The sequence below is a fragment of the Rhinatrema bivittatum genome, chromosome 3 (genome assembly GCF_901001135.1).
Source record: "Rhinatrema bivittatum chromosome 3, aRhiBiv1.1, whole genome shotgun sequence".
Taxonomy (NCBI): domain Eukaryota; kingdom Metazoa; phylum Chordata; class Amphibia; order Gymnophiona; family Rhinatrematidae; genus Rhinatrema; species Rhinatrema bivittatum.
The window spans coordinates 37,606,388-37,626,348 of NC_042617.1; the positions used below are offsets into that span (position 1 = coordinate 37,606,388).

At 42.8% G+C, this 19,961-nt stretch overlaps 1 protein-coding gene across 5 annotated transcripts in view; it reads right to left on the minus strand.

The window, feature by feature from the left end:
- Positions 1-19,961, minus strand: part of MIA3 (MIA SH3 domain ER export factor 3) — a 246,190-nt gene that overhangs the window by 201,537 nt on the left and 24,692 nt on the right. For all 5 annotated transcript variants that reach the window (XM_029593146.1, XM_029593144.1, XM_029593143.1 and 2 more), the window contains exons 3-4: positions 15,584-15,670; positions 4,908-7,992 (exon numbers count right to left, since the gene is read on the minus strand). In XM_029593146.1, coding sequence (XP_029449006.1) covers positions 4,908-7,992; positions 15,584-15,670 — 3,172 coding nt within the window. The remainder of the gene's footprint in view (positions 1-4,907; positions 7,993-15,583; positions 15,671-19,961) is intronic.

Consider the following 19,961-nt stretch of genomic DNA (forward strand, 5'->3'; position numbering starts at 1 on the left):
TTACCAATGGATCTTTACCATGGAATTATGGTGCACCCCTACCTAGATGATTGGCTCTCAAGGGTCAAGTCGGTGGAGGAGATCCGCAGGTCCTTGCAAAAAGTAGTCCAAGTCTTACAACAGCTTGGATGGGTAAGAAATCTTGCAAAGAAAAATCTGGAACCAACTCAGGACCTAGAATTTCTAGGGGCTCATTTTAATACGAAAGAAGGTAAAGTCACATAGTCTTCCAATAGGCTGTCCAAGCTGATCCAGGGGGGTGCAAACGTTTCAGAGGTAAGACTCACCCAGAGTATGGGTCTACCTCCAGTTGCTTGGCCTTATGGCAGCAGTACTGGACTTGGTTCCATGGTTCCAGTAGTCCCTCCTGTTGTGCTGGTCACCCGCTTCTCTGAACTATCAGCACTAACTACAGGTGCCCCCAGAGGTAAAAAGGAGCCTGGACTAGTGGATACAGCCATCCAGTCTGCTAAAGGGAATAGCTATGCAGTCACCCAACTGGATTGTAGCTACCATGGATGCCAGCCTGCGAGGCCCACTGCCAAGACCAGACAGTTCTAAGCAATAGTCAGGAAGAGTCATAATGGACAAATAGGTTAGAGACAAGGGCTATCCCGTTAGTACTCCCAATACTTCCATTACTGAAGCAGTCATGGTAATGTCAGACAATGCAATGACAGTGGCATATGTAAACAAGAAAGGGGGCACCCACAGCCGGATACTAGCACAGGAGACAACCCAGTTGTTCTAATGAGCAGAAGAGAACCTTCTCCTACTTTCGACAGTGCATCTAGCAGGAAAGGACGAATCACCAGGCTGACTTCCTCAGCAAGAAAAGGCTATATTTGGGAGAATGGGAGCTAAGTCCAGAGGCCTTCCAGTTGACTGTGGATTGCTGGGGGCTCCCGGCTGCATATCTAATGGCAACAAGGACGAATGTCAAGGTTGAGGTGTTCTTCTGTTGCAGGGCCGAGCCCGGCTTCAGCAGCAAAGATTATCTCCACTGCCCATGGCCTCGGAGCAGCCCCGCTATACGTCTTCCCACCATAGCCTCCGGTGGGCAGGACAATAAAGAGGATAGGCGGCCACTCATCCAGCAAGCTCCCACCATTTTCTAGAGCCAATTCTTGGTTCCTTCCAATTAGGAAGCCATGGAGATGGTGGAGAACTCATTTAGGCAGAAAGATTTTGGTTTCTCCTTATTTGACTTTTGTTAGTAATCCTGATTTTTCCTGCAGGAGTCGGTGCATTCATCTTCCAGGTTTGGGATTCACTGTGTTTATCTAAAATGAGTGATTTAGCTCATGAGGAGCAAGATCATCTGCTTTCTTTTCAACAGGTCAGAGAACATTGGAAAATCCCAGAGAATCATTTCTATGCTTGTTTACAAGCACATCACTATTGCTTTCAGAGTGTTGGCACTTCTTTAGGTTAGGGGATATGAGATGCAGAGGATTTTTTTTTCATACTACTATGAAACAAAATTGCTGTGTGGTACTGTATGTTGTGAAATGATGAGGTATCTTGCTGTTTACACAATCTAGCTAATCTGGGAGATGGATTTAGGGATGGCAATTACAGAGGATGAAATCAAAGCTGCATTCACTTTTTTATATAAATATTTTACTGCAGTCTCCATGAGGGAGATTCAATTTAAACTCGTACATAGAATTTATCCAGAGTTGAAGAGCTAAACTGATATTTTGGGATTCTTAACTATGTACCTGATTCACTAAGGGTCTTTCCCCATAGACACAAAATGGGAGACAAGCCTTAATGAATCTGGCCTTATGTTTGAAATGTCATTTTCACAAGAGATCTGTATGTCATGTGTCTACAGATTGCTATAAACTGAAGTTTTTTTTGGAACAACATTCTTAGTTTTGCGGGGAAAGTATTGAATTGTACGGCACGATGGTCTGACAAATATTTTTTGGGGGTTTATTGGAAAGAGGGATTGTGTAACCCAAGGGAGGCTTGCATTTTCTTTCAATTGCTCTAGTAATGGCAAAAAAAGTTATTTTGTCTATGTGGAATGGAGATGAATTGCCGTCCTTTGTACATTGGGTATGGCAGGGGTATAAATTGAGGGTTCACATATTGTTAAATCCTAAAACTATGACTCTTAACAAGGCTTATTTGCATATGTAGCATAGATCTGAAATTTTTGTTTGACTGGAATCAGACAGACATTCTTGATGGCTGATGCATGGTTTGTGGAACCTATTTCGGAACAGAGAAGTTCAGTTAAGTTGTACGAATGAGTTACTTGGTAGCAGTGTTTGTTGGGGAAGCTTTTCTAATTGTTGAAAACTACTTGTATTCTACACAACATGATACAGTTTACTTTTTACTGTTTGTGCTTTTGAGATGTTTTGTATTTTTCATGAAACTGTAGTTACTCTTTCATTGCTAAGTTGATTCAATAAATAGATATTAAAAAACCAAAACAAAAAAAAAAAGCCACTCATCCACAGTAATACTAATAGCCCCAGGCTGGCTGATGAGACCTTGGTATGCAGATTTAGTGAGACTGCTAATAGGACCTCCACCACACACCTACCTAAGAGGCAGGGGAAAATCCGGCAAGAGCCATATCTGATGGAAAATCTGGAGTCATTCTTTCTTACTGCCTGGTCCTTGAAAGGACACGCTTGCATAGCAGAGGCTACTCCTCAGCTATAATTTCAACCATATTAAAAGCTCTAAAGCCCTCAACATTATTGGCATACACTAGAGTCTGGCGATTGAGGAGTTTTGCAACAAACAAGGCATCTCCCCACGGGAGACGGGTGTGCCACATATTCTAGATTATCTTCAGTAGGGCCTAGCTAAAGGGCTGACTGCTAACTTCCCAAGGGTGCAAATGGCACTGATTGCATGCTATAAGGGCAGAGCTAGAGGCACCCAGGTGGCTGCTTACCCTGATGTTGTACAATTTGTGAAAGGCCCTTACTTTGCCAATGGAATCTCAACAGTCCTAAAGGCCTTGGTCAAGCCACTCTTTTAACCAATAAGGCAGGCCTTGATAAAGGACCTCACTCTGAAGACAATTTTACTAGTAGCAATTCTCTCTCTCAGAACTGCAAGCCCTATCATGCAGAGACCTTTAGCTTGTCTTTTTCTCGGAGACCATGATATTGTAGCCAGTATCTATTAACCAATCTGTTTCGTTAACCAGCCATTAATGTCTTCATCAGCTAGATGTTTGCTGTATTTTGTTGAAGTACTTAAGGGAGATAGATGCATTTAGGAGAACAGACAAACCATTCGTATTGTTCAGCAGTCCTCTGAAAGGGGAAGGAGCATCCAAAGCCACCCTAGCCAGGTGGAGCATGGAAACAATAGCCTCAGCTTACATGGTCGTGGGCAGACAAGCTCCAGCAGGACTGACAGCCCATTCAACAAGAGCACAGGCAGCATTGTGGAATGAAGAATCTTCAATTTCTCCAGATGAAATTTGCAGGGCCACCCCATAGTCCTTGCTACACACCTTCATGAAGTTGGATTTATAAGCCAAGGCAATCTTCCTCCCACTCCAACAAGTGGAAGCTTTAGTAATTCTCATACATAATATCTGGTCTAGCTGAAAGATAAGCAAGGTTAAATTTTGCTTGAGTCCTACTAAACCAGTCCAGTTCCTACCCAGGAAGACAAGGGCAATGAGGAATATTGGGTCTAAGCACACCATGTGATGTAGCCTGGTAGCATTCTTCATTCTCTCTCTCTGCTCTCCCTATGTTTCACCTCTTGGAGCACACTGCAGTACCTTGTAGTGAGATTCTGATTTGGGTATTGGAGGTATTTCATATGATTAGTGTGTTTTGGCAGTAAGCTACTAGGATTGCACCATAACCACACCTCCCTTAAAAGGCCAGAGTGATGTCATAAAAGATGTGCCCTCTGTCTCCCTTAGCTGTGAGGGAGGGAAATTATATATGCAATGACTGGTCTAGCAGGATTCCAAAGAAAGAAAATTATCAGGTAAGCATAATTTAATTTTTTGGAGTTTGATCCTAATTTAAGAACATGTATTTACATCATCTATTCCACACTGTATACATTTAAATTCACATGGTCTTGAGATTTTCTTTCCAATGGAAATTTAAAAAAAAAAAAAGGGCTAATTTTCAGGTTATATTGAGTTTCCCATTGATAAGAATTTAGCTAACATCTTGAAAATAGTATCTTACTTTACATAAATCCATACCTATTGACAATTAAAAGCAAAAAGATTAGATTTACAATACATCTTGAAACTGAAAGATGAAATAAATTATTTACACTCCAAAACTGAATATGATTGAAGAGAACACCCTTTGATATTTAAAATACACTGAAAATAAACTTGAATGTTTCTGTTAATAGCACTGGTAATATTAATTCAATTTGCAGGCCAAAAGATGCTGGGCTAGAAAGGAGAAATGAAGTGTGTTATGAAACAAAACCTATCTTCCTACTCCTGGAAACATGTGGTATTCGTGTAGCTCCAGTTGCCTTTATCATCTTATTTTAAGACTTCCACAAACTCAGGCCTTATCCAGTAGCCAGCACTCATGTGTCCTAAGCAGAAGAACTAGCTCAATCTGCTTAATATGCAACCTGCCTTATTTTCATGAGCAAATGCTTTAGCCAACTTTTATGGACATAATTTTGCTATATATACCACAGACACCCACAGCTGCATTTAGAATAAATCAGTCTTTGTGTTCAATGGGAATTGCAATTGTGATCCTCAGAAACTCATGTGAACCTTCCATTGCTTTATCATTCTATAGCATTAAATATACTGTGTTCAGCTAATCACATGCCTTGTCTAGCTGACATGCCCCTCCTCACGCCTAACGCGCATATGGTGACACTCATTTAGTAAGAGATAGCACCAGCATGTACTCATTTATATTTACCTGGATGTACTTGAACTCCTGGTGCCAGTAGAGTACCATCACCATCCATCCTGTGTTTGTGTCTTAGCCGATAGACTATTTCCTGTACATCATCCAGTATGACATATTCATCATCGAACTTGTCTTTTCCTTTAGGCATCTGATCTTCATCTGCTACCTCTATAGAGTCTAAAATCTTTTCAACAACGTCCAGGATGTTGGATTCTGAAGATTCTAGTATCTGATCCAAAGTTTTTTCGATGTCCTCCTGATCTTGGTTATCCTTCCAAGCAAGCTTCAGCTCAGACTCCATATCATGAAACATGGCTTCCACTCGAAAAATATTCTGGAGCCCAATATATCTTAGAAGTCTTTCTATATGCTTCTCATCCAAGTATTCTCTGATAATGGTGAGGTCTTTCACAGATTTACTATACGTTGGCTCTAGAATTGTCTCATTGTCATTTCCTTCATGTATCAGCTCCTCAATGAACACTGCAGCAACTTCAGACTGTTTATCCCCTGTCTGCGCTCTCGCTGTTAAATCCTTTGGGTCATCTCCTTCAGACTCCTCTGTTACATTAAAATTTGATTTGCTTTCCAGACCTATACTGGCTTCTCCACTCTTCATGTTTTGCATTGCATTTTCTAGGGAACCGACAACATTTGGCAAAGTTTCTTTGTCTGTTCCTGGAGTCCCAAGTTCACTCCTATCTGTCTCAGTCAATCCAGGGGTTTCAAACAAATCATTTTGAGAAGGGCCACTCTCTTTTAGCATCTCTGTAATTTCAGCTGGTCCTTCATTTTTTATACCCTCTTTGTTATTTATCTCATCTGAAACATGCACACTGCCTTCTCTTCTAGTTTGCTCAAATGCATCGTTTGCTGCTGCAGACTCATCTCTTATTTCTAGGTTGGGGGCCATGCCGTCTGCATCTAAATCACTCTTATCTTCTGCAAGTGCCTCTTTTGACAGTTTGGCATGTGCAGCATTTTCGTCTTCGAGCAGTTCTTCAATCATTATAATAACTTCCTCTTCAAGTATAGATTCTGAATCTATGGTTTCTTCTCCTGTTGAATCAGTATCAAAACCTTGGTCCTCATTATGCCTGGTATGACCGGTTGCTGCTGCTTGAACGACCATTTCTTTGTCAACACTAGCAATAACGGTAGTCTCTTTTTCAGAAAGTTTTTCGTCTATTAAATCTTTATTGCTAGTTTCCTGCTCTTCTATCTCCTCATCATCTGACGGCAGCTCTTGACCTATAGCTTCCTCCGAGTGCTTGCTGGTCTCCTCAGCCTGCTGCTTAGACAACTCTGCAGCTAGTTTTATCTGTTTCTTTGAAAGGTCTTCATCCTCGGAAGCAGCTTCCTCCCCCTCTCTCTGATTTTCTCTTTGTTCTGAAATAAAAATATTAGTCTGTTGCTCAGTTTCGAGCAAGGTGAGTCTAGAATTCTCTCCCTCTGCTTCTATTGTTTCTTTGTCCTCCTTAGCTGATGCTATACGTTCTTTGCCACCTTTGGGCAAATTGGTGTCCTCCCATTCAATTTTGGGTGCATTCTGTAGTTCTTCTTGAGATTTTTGGCCATTATCTTCATGCTTGTCCATAATTTTGTCAAACAAGTTTCTAGATGCATCGTTTTCTAGACTACCCTGGAATTCCTCTCCCATTTCATTCCCCCTTTGGAATTCAATTTTTTCTGCAGTTTTGAGGATAGCAGTTCCTTCTGTATTGCCAAGATCTGGTGCTAAAGTATCTTGTTTGGTTTCAACTGATTGCTGAAACTCAGAGTTAATTCCAGGAACATTAACAGCACTTGAATCTTTTGTTGGTGTGTTCTGCAGTTCCTCAGCAGATGTTTTCTTTCTGACTGTAAAATGCTCTTCATTCTGTTCCGTGTCAAACACCTGAACGAATGAAGGGCTGTTCCATGTATCGAGAATATCTGCAGCTTGGACTTCCTTTTCAGTATTAAAGTTTTCTTTGATTTGTTCTTTTAAATGTTCATCTGCTGCGTCTCCTTGTTGAGTTTCTGTCTTCTCCATACCAAGTAAAAGAATTTCATCTTCTTTTGCAGTAACAGTTGGTACTGCCGCCTCCTCATCTTCTCTCTCTTCATCAGAAACTGATCTATTTGGGTCTGTGACTTGAGCTGTCTGTTCACCACCACTGACAATAGCAAAAATGGTGTCCCCCCAAGAGGTCAAGATGCTTTTGTCATCTTTTCCATGTTTAAGTGATTCTACAGCCTCTTTACTTATTTTGATCTCTTCATCAGGACTGTTTTGTGCACCTGTTTTGGGAAAAGCTGATGATTCTCCCATGCCCTCCTTTTCACCCACTGATTTATCTACTGCTGCTTCAAAAGATAACAAATGTATTTTCTCAAAATTCTCTGTAGCTTCATCCTCTGTTTCTGCATCCTGTTGCTGTAAAGTCTGATCTTCAAAGTCTATATTCATAGAGGTTGTGCACTCAGTTGTCTCATCATTGGAGACAATAGCATCTGCCGTTGAACCTAGTTGAGTTTTCAAGTTTGATAACATCTCTTTGTTTAACAATGTATGTGTGTCTGCCTCTTTAGTCTCTTTATCTGATTGTATAGCTTCTTCATCCTGAGAAATATTGAGATTTTCGGGATGGCTAATGGCTGGGGTTTGTAAACTTTTTTTCAGTGCTTCTTCTGATTGCTGAGAAACATCTTTGTCTCCCTGAGAATTTTCAGATTTGTGATTTACGACGAGCTCATCATTACTGCTCACGTGTAGTGTTTTCTCTGTGTTTTCTGCCTTTATTAAAGGCAAATGTTCAGTCATGTCCTGTGCTTTCATATCAGTAGAGATGATATCCTTATCTAATTCACTTTCAAGGCCTCTGTCCTTTGAAGTTTCAGAGCTGTCATCGGTGTCTTCCTCCTGAGTTTTGACTTCTAGGATTTTACGTTCGTCTTCCGTTTCAGATTCTTCTTTGAGTTCTACACTAGGTTCAACATTGGAAGGATCTGCCGTTTGTGCACCAGCCTCTTCCGGTTTCTTTAAAAGTTCATTCACATTATAATTATCAAAATCATCTTTTCCTCCATCAAAACAAACAAAATCAGTTTCCTGAAAATTAAAAAATAAGAGTGCGATTAACTGGTAATGTTCTGCTTCTAACATCAAACAGTAGTACTTGTAACTATCTCTGCAAAATAGTGTAACCAGAACATTATAAATAAATACTTTGTTTCAGATTCATATACTAATAAATAGGGATGTGCATGTGTTAGAAACATAACAGGAAATTACAATGAAGTTTCCTATTTTGCTCTCAAAACGAAACAATTGGAAATATGACAAAAGCTTGTTGGTTTTCACAATTCATTTGGGGGGTGGGGGGGGGGGTCACCTGTTGTGTTAACCTGTAGTTAACAAAAATGGAAGAAACTATTAAATCTATGTAAAAGTGTGGGCCTATATATTCTCAATGGGAGAGCCAGAAAATACACCTTGGGCAGATTCATATTCAGTTTAGCACAGGGCAGCAGTGCCACCAATTATACTATAAGCAACCTAAGGCCTGGATTTTCTAAGGTCACAGACCTTAGAAAATCCGACGGTAACGGGGGGGGGGGGGGGGGGCGGGCCTGCGAAAGCCGGCAGTGATCGCACCTCCGCAGTGCAATCGCTGCTGGCTTTCACACCCAATAGCGCCATCGTAAAAGGTGATGCTATTGGGCGCGAAACTGGTGGCGAAAAGGGTCCTTACCTTTTCGCCGTCAGTGATGTCTTCGCGGCATCCGCCCCGGTGCCACCCCGACTTCTCCCCATCTGGTGCGAACGCCACCCAGAACCCGCCCCGATTTAGCTATCGAATGCGAAAAATCCCTTTTCGCATGCGATTCGCATAGAAAATTACTCCTTAAATCTTAAATGGAGAAATACACTGATAGTGAGATGCAGTCCTACCAATCAGACCACAGCCAATTAACCGTTTATATAATTAATAGAGGTGTGCAATGAAAACATTTTCAGGTTTTGGGTTTTTTTGTTTTTTTTTTGGGGGGGGGGGGGGGGGGGGGGGGGGTTCGGTTCTGTTTCCTGTTTCATTCAGTTTGGATTAGAGGCTCATTCATTTTATTTATATTCTGCTTTATGGCATTTCAAAGTATACATCAAAGCGGATTACATTCAGGTACTGTAGGTATTTCCCTATCCCCACAGGGCTTACAATCTCATTTTGAACCTGAGGCAATGGATGGCAAAGTGACTTGCCCAAGGTCACAAAGGAGCGACAGTCAGCAGGATTTGATCCCTGGTTTCCCTGGGTCGTAGCCCATTGCTCTAACTACTAGGCTACTCCTCCACTCCATTCATGTCAATCAATTCCATTAAAATCAAGAGGAGAAGCAATGTATCCTATTTTTTTGACTCTACCATTAAGGTTTCCCAACCAAGTTTTATGAAATTTGCTGGCAGGCATTAGCAGCAGAAATAATAATACTCCAAGCCACCAAGAATAGCATGAACATCCCAAGCCACCATGAGAGAGAGAACATCCCAAGCCACCATGAGAGAGAGAACATCCCAAGCCACCATGAGAGAGGCAAGGTGGCACAAGTAATGGCATAAACACTGCAAGGCAGCAAAAGAGGGTTAAAAACAGCACAAACGGTACCACGAACACCCCAGGGCAGCAAAAGAGGGTTAAAAACAGCACAAACGGTACCACGAACACCCCAAGGCAGCAAAAGAGGGATAAGAACAGCACAAACGGTACCACGAACACCCCAAGGCAGCAAAAGAGGGATAAAAACAGCACAAACGGTACCACGAACACCCCAAGGCAGCAAAAGAGGGTTAAAAACAGCACAAACGGTACCACGAACACCCCAAGGCAGCAAAAGAGGGATAAAAACAGCACAAACGGTACCACAAACACCCCAAGGCAGCAAAAGAGGGATAAGAACAGCACAAACGGTACCACGAACACCCCAAGGCAGCAAAAGAGGGATAAAAAACAGCACAAACGGTACCACGAACACCCCCAAGGCAGCAAAAGAGGGTTAAAAACAGCACAAACGGTACCACGAACACCCCAAGGCAGCAAAAGAGGGATAAAAACAGCACAAACGGTACCACGAACACCCCAAGGCACCAAAAGAGGGGGCAAAGAGCACCAAACAACAGTGGCACGAGCAGCCCGAGAAAACACCAAAGCAGCACCAACAGTGGCTTGAGCGCCCCAAATCACCATGAGGCGGGGGTGGGGGGCCCCAACACTGGCATGAAGACCCCTAAAGCACCCAAACAGGGGAAAGCAAAACAAGGACGTGGACGCTCACAGACATACAGCAAGGGGGGGGCACGGCAGCAGGCACAGTGGTATCCACATCCCAAGGAACTGAGTTGAAGGGTGAGCATCGAGAGGAGTGGCATCGAGGCAGCAAAGAAAAGGGGCATCGAACGTCCCAAGGCAAGCGAGGCAGCAAAAGGAATGGCATCAGCACGACAAGGCGCTGAGCCAGAAGAGGGGAAGGCAACGAGGCACAGGCCAGGCGGTAGGCGGCAGCAGCAACAGCAAAACACCAAAATCCCACTGCATTCAGAGAAGGGCATGGGAGGTGAAGGTTTTCTTAAGTTAAAGGGTTTTTTTGTTTTGTTTTTTTTGGGGGGGGGGGGTGGGAGGAGGGCACTCAAAACCATTACATTCTAACTTTAAAAAAAAAAAAAGAAGGTGGGACAGAAAGAGCAGGCTGGGCAGCAACAGCAACAACACAGGAAGCAGCGGAGACCAAAAAGCGTGGGTATCGCTTCAGTACAGCTCTAGAACGGGTAGATGTGAATCGGTTATTTACTCTTTCGGATAGTAGAAAGACTAGGGGGCACTCCATGAAGTTAGCATGGGGCACATTTAAAACTAATCGGAGACAGTTCTTTTTTACTCAACGCACAATTAAACTCTGGAATTTGTTGCCAGAGGATGTGGTTAGTGCAGTTAGTATAGCTGTGTTTAAAAAAGGATTGGATAAGTTCTTGGAGGAGAAGTCCATTACCTGCTATTAAGTTCACTTAGAGAATAGCCACTGCCATTAGCAATGGTTACATGGAATAGACTTAGTTTTTGGGTACTTGCCAGGTTCTTATGACCTGGATTGGCCACTGTTGGAAACAGGATGCTGGGCTTGATGGACCCTTGGTCTGACCCAGTATAGCATTTTCTTATGTTCTTATGTATTCAGCCCTCCTGCCACTTACATGGAAATTCAAGGAAACAGCACAAGGAGGATTGATCTTAAGGAAGTCCAACTTTTCTTACCAACCCCCAGTGCCAGCTGTGAATGATGCAGGTTCGCGGTGCCCCCTACCAGCGAGAATACCCGTTCGCTAGGCACACTGGTTGGTGGGCAGGAAAGGGAATTCATGACCACCTTGGAGACATCCAACCAGACCAATGGGTCTGTGCCCTTGACCTCAAAAGTACTGCATGACTGCAACCTGTGTGTGTGTGTGTGTGTGGGGGGGGGGGGGGGGGGGGGCGATACTGATTTATGTTGCCAACTGCTGAAACTACGGCCTGTGGCAGGTTAGCCCACTCTATGGGCCTCAGGAGGGCAGGAAAGATGGTGGCAAGTAAAGGTAGAAGACAAAGTAGTAGCGTTTATGTTGCTGTTGAAGGTGACAGGAATGCATGGGGAATCCGCTTAATCCTCACTGCATCTCCACTGCCCCTCGCACTTCTGTTCTTGCTGCCCAAACCATCAGTGTACCACAGTGCCGGACTGTAAGGCAATGCTCCCTTTCACTAATGGGTCATATAGAAGTGGCCAGCATGTACGGAGATCCAGCTGGGTCAGGGGTTTGAGCCAATTCTGCAGCTGCATCTACAAACAAATCCACAAGCACCAACACCTATGGTGCTAGTCCCTGACCTGCCAGAAACCTTGAAACTTGTCCTGCAGGATACGGATTACGGGGATGACCTTGCCAATGCTGCAAGTAAGCTGGTATGGTCAGATACAGAGTACACCGGTAAGACACGGAGAGGCCGATGGGCGCACTTTTTTTTTTGGAATGCGCGCACATCCATCTGTCCTGGGCGCTCGATGCAATAGGCAAATGAGCTGCCGAGCTAAAAGGGACGCGCAGTGAGTGATTTGTGCGTCTGTAGTGCTCTGCATCGGGCGCCCGGGAGAAATGGCTGTGCATCTAGAACAGCCTGGCCAGAGCTCCCTCCCCACCACCGGCAGGACTGTTCCCGATTGGTCCTGTTCACTGACACTTCTCATTGAAAGGACCAATCCCCGTTCAGGACAGCCTTCTGAAAGAGGACGGCTCCTTTCAATGACATGTGACAGTGAAAGGACCAATCGGCAGGAAGTGGAGGAGTGAATATATTAATATCAATGCCCGACACTTAATATTAATGTATTCACTCCTTCACTCACTGCGGCAGGGGTTCCGATTGGGGCAGACCTTGGGGAAGCTGCTTTCTGTGGTTCTCCCTATGAGGAACCACAGAAAACAGGATTTTTTTTTTTGTTAAGCCCTTGAGTGGGACATAATTCTGCTTTCTGTGGTTCCTCCTACTTAGTATCGCTAGGATTTTTTAAAATTTTATTTATTTATTTATTTTTTTGTCAGCCCTTGAGCACCGCACCAACGCTCCCGGGCAGGCATTAAATTTGCAGCGTTAAAATGGACGCCGTGGCTACACAGCAATTTTTTGTATCTGGGGGTAATAAGCTAACAGTCTCAACATGAATTTACATGCAATAGGAGCTATTAGCTACACGCTAGTTTGGACGTGCGTTTTGGATGCGCTAATCCCCTCTTTGCGTGAGGGGTTTTGGACACGCGTGTAAAGCCATGCACTCAGCTGAGTGCACGATGCTGCATGGGCCTGAGAGATAGGATCCGGCCCGTCTCCTTCAGGCAGCCAGCAGGAAACTGGAGGGGAGGGACTGTGAAAGAACAGAGCAACTGCTATCTTCTTTGTTGTATGCTCTCTAGTCTCGGCCTCTCCTCTTATGTTTCCACAGTCCCCCACAGCAACCATTTCTGTAAAAAAAACTGTTACATATATTCCTGGATTTAGGGGGGGGGGGGGGGGAAGCAAGCTGCAGGACCACTCATCCCCTACTGGAGAATTCTTGTTTCCAGGAAGCAACCACTTACAGTATGAATTAGGACAAAGCTCTAAAAAAAGGGGGCAGTTGGAATAATTCACACTGAACTGGCAATCACTCTAAGGACAAACTGAGCCCCTTCATACTATATGGAGTATAGTATGAAGGGGCTCACACAATATGTAACACAGTAACTGCTTTGTTACTGTGTTACATATTGTTCTTTGTAAAGGCCTCGCCTATATATTCCTTGTTTATAAGTTACTTGTAAACCGGCACGATGTGCAAACGGTTGCCGGTATATAAAATAAAATAAATAAATAAATAAATAAAATAAAATAAATATGGTTATATGCTTAAGTTACGCTAGCCAAACCAAGTTCTTTTTAAATTTATATCGTATGGCAATTGTCATTGCTGGTTCATATACATCTAACATTCACACTCATTTGCAACCCTGTGCAATGTAAGGAGAAATTACTACTTACCTGATAATTTCCTTTTCTTTAGGACAGACAGATGAATCCAGAACCAGTGGGTTATGCACCTCTACCAGCAGATGGAGACAGAGCAAACTGACATCATATATATATATATACTCCTGCAGTGACATCAGCCTGCCAGTATTCTCTTCAAAAGCCAACTGTGGACAGACTAGCAAAACACTTGATAAAAAATGGACAACCAATTCTGTTATGTTTGTATATCTCTCTATCAGGGATCACAGACTTTCTCTTGCTAATAGGTAGCAGCCCAAACCACAGCTAGGTACGGTGTCAGTAAGTGACTAACAGCACACTTTACTTTCTCCAGATAGTTAAGAACTGCCATGCTAGGTCAGACCAATGTTCATCAAACCCAGAATCTTGTCTCCGATAGTGGTCAATCCAGGTTGCATATCCTGGCAGATCCCATATCCTCTTACTCACTTTCCAGGGATAGCAATAGCTATCCTTAGTCTACCTGGCTAATAATCTGTTCTAGACTTTTTTCTCCAGGAAGTTATCCAAACCTCTTTTAAACCCGCTATGCTAGTCACTTTGATCATAGCCTCTGGCCATCTCCCCTCTCGCCTCCTTTTCCAGTCCTTTCCATCTCTTTATCACCCCCTATTTCAGCTCTCCATCCTTCTCTCTCACCTATTCTTTAAACTCTCCCATCCCTCGTACCCCTCCTGCTCTCTCAGTTGTCTTGTGATTCCACTTGCTTTCTCTATTACCTCCCTCTACTTCCCTACCACAACTCTTTGCCTCCTCCTCCAGTTCCATATTCTCTCTCTGCTATCTCCCAGGCCCCTGGCTCTCCACACCCATTGCTCTATTTCAATGCAGACTTCTCTTCTCCCCATAGCCCCCTAGCTTTCAATCAGCTCCTCTCTCTTAGCTTTCCATCTTCCCTGTTCTCCTCAGCTTCTCTCCCCAGCCCCTCCCACCCTAGCCTGTGGGCTGCAGTCAGGAGTCAGTTCCCTCATATACCTGGACAAAGGTCTGGATTTATGCACAAGCCTGATAGTAGGGTGGCAAAAATCTGGGGACAACAAATTTTCTGCGACTTCTGGACTGCTAATTCCTTTCTAAGCCCACCCTGCTCAGACCTCCAATATCAATTCCAGCCCTCTTCCTCCTTTCGCACCTCAATTCTCCTCCTCTCCAGCTTTGAAGTTTGAAGCAAGAAGCTTCAGAATCTGTCTTCTCTCTCTCTGAAATCCAGCAAAGGGATGACTAAAACAAAATGGACACTGCTCAAAGTGCTCTTACTTTCACTTTCACCTAAAAAATGAAGTACTGATATACAGCTGCCAGCTGGTATAGGCTGTTGAAAAAAATGCTGAAACATGATCAGTCTTGCCATTCCTTGTTCCATTCCCAACTGACTCCATTCTGCCTGACTTGAAGTACAAAAATTGTATTGCTTTTCTTCCCCCTTCGATTTTAATGGAACCAAACTGAATAAAATGAAAAGAATTCAGATAAATAAATAAATAGATAGCTCATTGCTCCAAACACAACAGAAAAGTGATTAATTTATCACTTTTTCCATTTGGATCAAAACAAATGCACATCTCTAACAATTATTAATGGATTTTATGAAAAGCAATACTAGCAAGCCTGTAGTATAAACACAAAAGCACAAATTTCTATTTGACAGCAAAATCTTGTAGAAAAAAGTCAGATTGTGTGCCTCTCAAAGCACAGACCATATCGTCAACTTAGAGATGCCAATTAATAAGCATGCAAAACATCACCACCTTAAAAAAAAAAAAAAGGCATGTTTCATTGCCTTTATAAAAATCCTTTGACTCAATGTGAGATCCTGGTCTCGACTCAGTATTGTGGGGGTACTGAAGATATTTGATAGCATTATTCAATATCCTGTAGATTGGTATGAACTCTGAAGCTCAATGTTACCTCCCAAACCACAAAGAATCAGACAAAATCCCAACATAAAGCCTGAACTGTTTTTATTTTCCAAAAGTACTCTCCAGTTTGAGATGGTTTGAAAAATTACAGAAAAAAAAAACCAATTCCTTCAACTCCTGGTCAAACCTCATTCCCTCTACCTCCATAAAACATCAGGCGAGCACTTACGTCTGTTGGTAGTTCTAATTCTGTTTCGGTGTAAACCTGATTCACTTCAAGTAGATCTTTTGGGAAATATCCAAACTTGTTGCCAACCTGCAGAAAATAAATGAAAGAAAAAGAGATCAATGTCAGGAGATAAAATAAGCCCCCAGACATGCATTTCACAGCAAAAAGAATCGTCCCTAAATGCACTTAGGTGTCAGAAACCATTGGGGTTTTTTTTAAGGAAAACTGCAAGAAAAAAACCCCTTATGCTTTATTTTAGTTTTCTGGAGATAGCAAGTAATGAATATTCAACAGCATGATTTGTACATCTCCAACAGTGGTCAAATATCTTCAGTGTACTGTACTTAACCAAAGAATCTTATTGTTCACTTCTCCACAGAGGACTGTTTATAGGTCAGTGGAAAAGGCTAATTCTGGCATACAAAGCTCACTTTCATTCATGTGTTTGAGGCCATGTTATCAGTTTTTATTAAATCTCTTGGAAAAATACATGCACATATATTGGCCACAAGAGTTTTCACTCTGCTCAACTAGAAGTAAAATAATAATAATAATTCTCAAGGTCTATGGTCCTGCCTAGGACCTGTTCATCTTCACTGGTGCGTGGCAGCTGTGGTTTGTGCAGCTGTGTACCCAACACAATGCCACCAAGATGTGCCATGTTGGCCCTCACATTCCCTGGTAAATAGCTACTATTATTATTGGCCAGTTTCAAAGTAACATCAAGAATGCATCCAAGCAGCGCCAGAAATAATCTACTATACAGAAATGAGAAAAAGAGCTACATCTGGAAAGCTATGTATACTAATGTATGAGAAATAAAATCCCAAATCCAAGAGTAATCATGGAAGAGGCTGACTTGCATGTGGTGGCTGACATGGAGACCCGGTACATGGAAGACCATGACAGAGGTATAGCTATTAAGGGCTCCAATCTATTCAGGAAGGACAAGGTAGGAGGGGAGACAGGACGAGCAGTACTATACATAAACAACATTAAAACAACAGAATTGCAGAGCTTATGCAGTAAGGAGGAAGCACTGTGGGTTAATCTGGAAAGAGGGAATGGGATGCATTTATATTGGTGCAATATACAGACTTCCATCACAGAGAGAAGAAATGGAAAGAGATTTAATAGAGGATATTCACAAAATTGCTATGAACAGGGAGATGCTGTGAAATTTTGAGAACCGGTGTAATCCACCAGTTCTCAAAATTTAAAAATGAATTAGAAATCCATGCTTCAGCTTCTATCAGCAAAGGCTTTTAGACATGCACAGATTCAGAATAGAGCTCTCTTTGCAATTATTCCTAAATTTTGGGATGAGTCACCAGCCTGTTAAAGGGAAGAAAGAAGTTTGCTGAAATTCCGTAAGGAGTTAAAAACCTGACTGATGTCCTATCTATGTGGAAAACGATGTGAAATGCAGCATCTTAGAATGCTATTTTAGTGAATATATTAAATATGGTGTTTGTTTTATCATAGTTATTGTATATTTCATGTAATTGTTATTGTGTTAAGATGTGTGCATCACTCAAGTGATTTAATTTGGAAGGCGATTCATCATTTATATTAAAATGAAATGAAATGATTTCAATCTTCCAGATGTTGACTGAGACATCCTGACTACAGTGTCTTCTAGAAGCAGGGAGATCTTGGATTCTCTGCAGGGAGAACAACTCCAACTGGTAACAGAACTCATCAGAACGAGATGATACTGGCCCTGGTGCTTAACAATGGGGGCAGTGTTTCTGACGTCAATAGTGGATGAGCAGCTGGGATCCAGGGTTCACCAGATGGTGTGGGGTTCAGTATTACAGCTCAGGTGGTGATGGGTCAGAGGGGTCCTAGACTTCAGGAAAACTAACTTTGTTAAAATAGGGGAGTACCTCAAGGAGTCATGAGCTGGATGGGAAAATCCAGGGAATGTAAAGAGCAGTGGGCAAAACTAAAAGGAAATATTGTAAAGGCAACTAACCTTTCATCTTAGGAAAGGAAATATAGGTTAAGAGGATAAAAGGTCATTGGGTTTCCCAAAGAAGTAGCCGAAAAGGTAAGGGAGAAAAAGTTTAGCATTCATAAACTACAGGAGATGCAGAAAGAGGAAGACAGGCCACAATATCTGGAAAAGCTAAGAGAAGCTGGGAAAGAAGTTAGGGGAACGAAGATGCAAATGGGGGGAAAAAAAAAAAAAAAGCATAAACAGTAAAATGGGGAGGGGGTAAATCAACTTTTTTTTTTTTCAGATATGTTAAAGATAAGAGGAGGTGCAAAAGTGGCAATGTGAGCCTTGGAGATGAAGGGGGAGGAAACATATAGAGCAAAGGGAGGCAAACTCTGGTCCTGGAGTACCACAAACGGGTCTGGTTTTCAGGATATCCACAGTGAATATGCACAAGGTATATGCAGATATATATCATGCACGATCATTTTGGATGTCCTGAAAACCAGGACTGGAGTTGCCTACCCCTGAGGTAGAGACTGAGGGAAGGAAGGGCCTAGAGCAGGACCACAGAAAACTGACGCCAACAGGACTGGAAGTGAGGCAAACCTCAAATGATTTTCAAAACAGTTTGTTCATGAGGCACTAGAGAGTACTAAATGTAGATAAAACAATGTGGCCAGATGGGATACATGCAGGGATTTTAAAGGGAGATTAAAGAAGTTATGGCAGCTCTGCTGACTGATCTTTTCAATGCTTTTTTAGAGTTGGGAGTAGTTCCAGAGGACTGGAGACGGGTGGATTAGTTCCCGATTATAAACGTGGTAAGTAAGGAGGAGACTGGGAACTACAGGCCGGTTAGTTTCACGTCTGTAGTAAATGAATTAATTGAATCGCTGCTAGAATAGAGGATAGTACCGTTTCTGGAAGTCAAAGGATTACAAGATCCGAGATAGCACGGTTTTACTAGAAGTAGGTCTTATCAGACAAATCTGATCAATTTGTTTGGCTGGGTGACCAGAGAGTTTGATCAAGACAGAGCATTAAATACAGTGTACTTGATTTCATTAAGGCCTTTGGCACACAGTCTTGCAGTGGCTACTTATAACTAAATTGAGCACCCTTGATATGAGCCCTGAAGTGACTGACAGGGGTAGAAACAGGTTGAGTGGGAGGCGACAAAGGGAATTCACTCAGAGGAGAAAGGTGTTACCAGAGGTGTGCCACAAGGATCAATCCTTGGATTGGTTCTTTTCAACATTTTCGTAATAGATATTTTAGAAGGACTATCAGGAAAGGTTTGTCTTTTTTTTACACTTAACAAAAGAAGAATGTCCACTTAAACACACTCGTCACAAGAAACCTCCTCCAACAGGCTGATACAACACAGTCTGCTCAGCTGAGCGCAATATTTAATCCGCAGTTGGACGCGGGTTTTGGACGTGCATCCACAACCCCTTATACCATAAGGGGAATAGCATATCCAAAATGCGTGTCCAACCACCCGCGAAACTGATAGCGCTCATCACATGCAAATGCATGTTGATGAGGCTATTAGCTATTCGCCCCAGATACAAAAAAAAAGGGTGCCTGACCCGCACATGTTTATGATCAGAAATTACCGCCTGCCCAGAGCAGGCATTAATCTATGAGAAGCCCAAAAAAAGTGTACATCCTCCGACATAATCTTGTGGCGATATTAAGTCGGAGGAACCAAAAGGTTTAAAAAAAAGAAAAAAGCGTGCCTGTGGTCAGGTTAGAAAAAGCGCGTCCCTAGCGCCTCCTTTTGACCTGGAGCGGCGGCTGTCAGGGGGTTTGACAGCCAACACTCAATTTTGCCAGCGTTGGTTCTCAAGCCCGCTGACAGCCATTGGCTCGGAAACCGGATGCCGGCAAAATTGAGCGTCCGGTTTTCGGCCTGACAGCCGCTGGCCCATTTAAAATTTTTTTTTTTTTTACCCTTCGGGACCTCCAACTTAATATTGCCATGATATTAAGTCGGAGGGTGCACAGAAAAGCAGTTTTTACTGCTTTTCTGTGCACTTTCCCGGTGCCGGCAGAAACTAGCGCCTACCTTTGGGTAGGCGCTAATTTCTTAAAGTAAAATGTGCGTCTTGGCTGCACATTTTACTTTCTGTATCGCTTGGGCATACCTAATAGGGCCATCAACATGTATTTGCATGTTGAGGGTATTATTAGGTGCCGCGGGTTGGACGCGCGTTTTCCGCCCCTTACTGAATAAGGGGTAAGGGAAAACGCGCGTCCAAGGGCAGGTTAACAGCACGCTCCGTCGGAGCGCACTGAGCTGTCTGTTACCGAAGGCTCCAGGTACACTGCATGCACAGTGAAGCAGAAATACAGAAGTGGCCATTAAAAAACCAAAACAAAACAAAAAAAACTTGAAAGGAATTTCTGCCATTCTTTGCACACAGATGT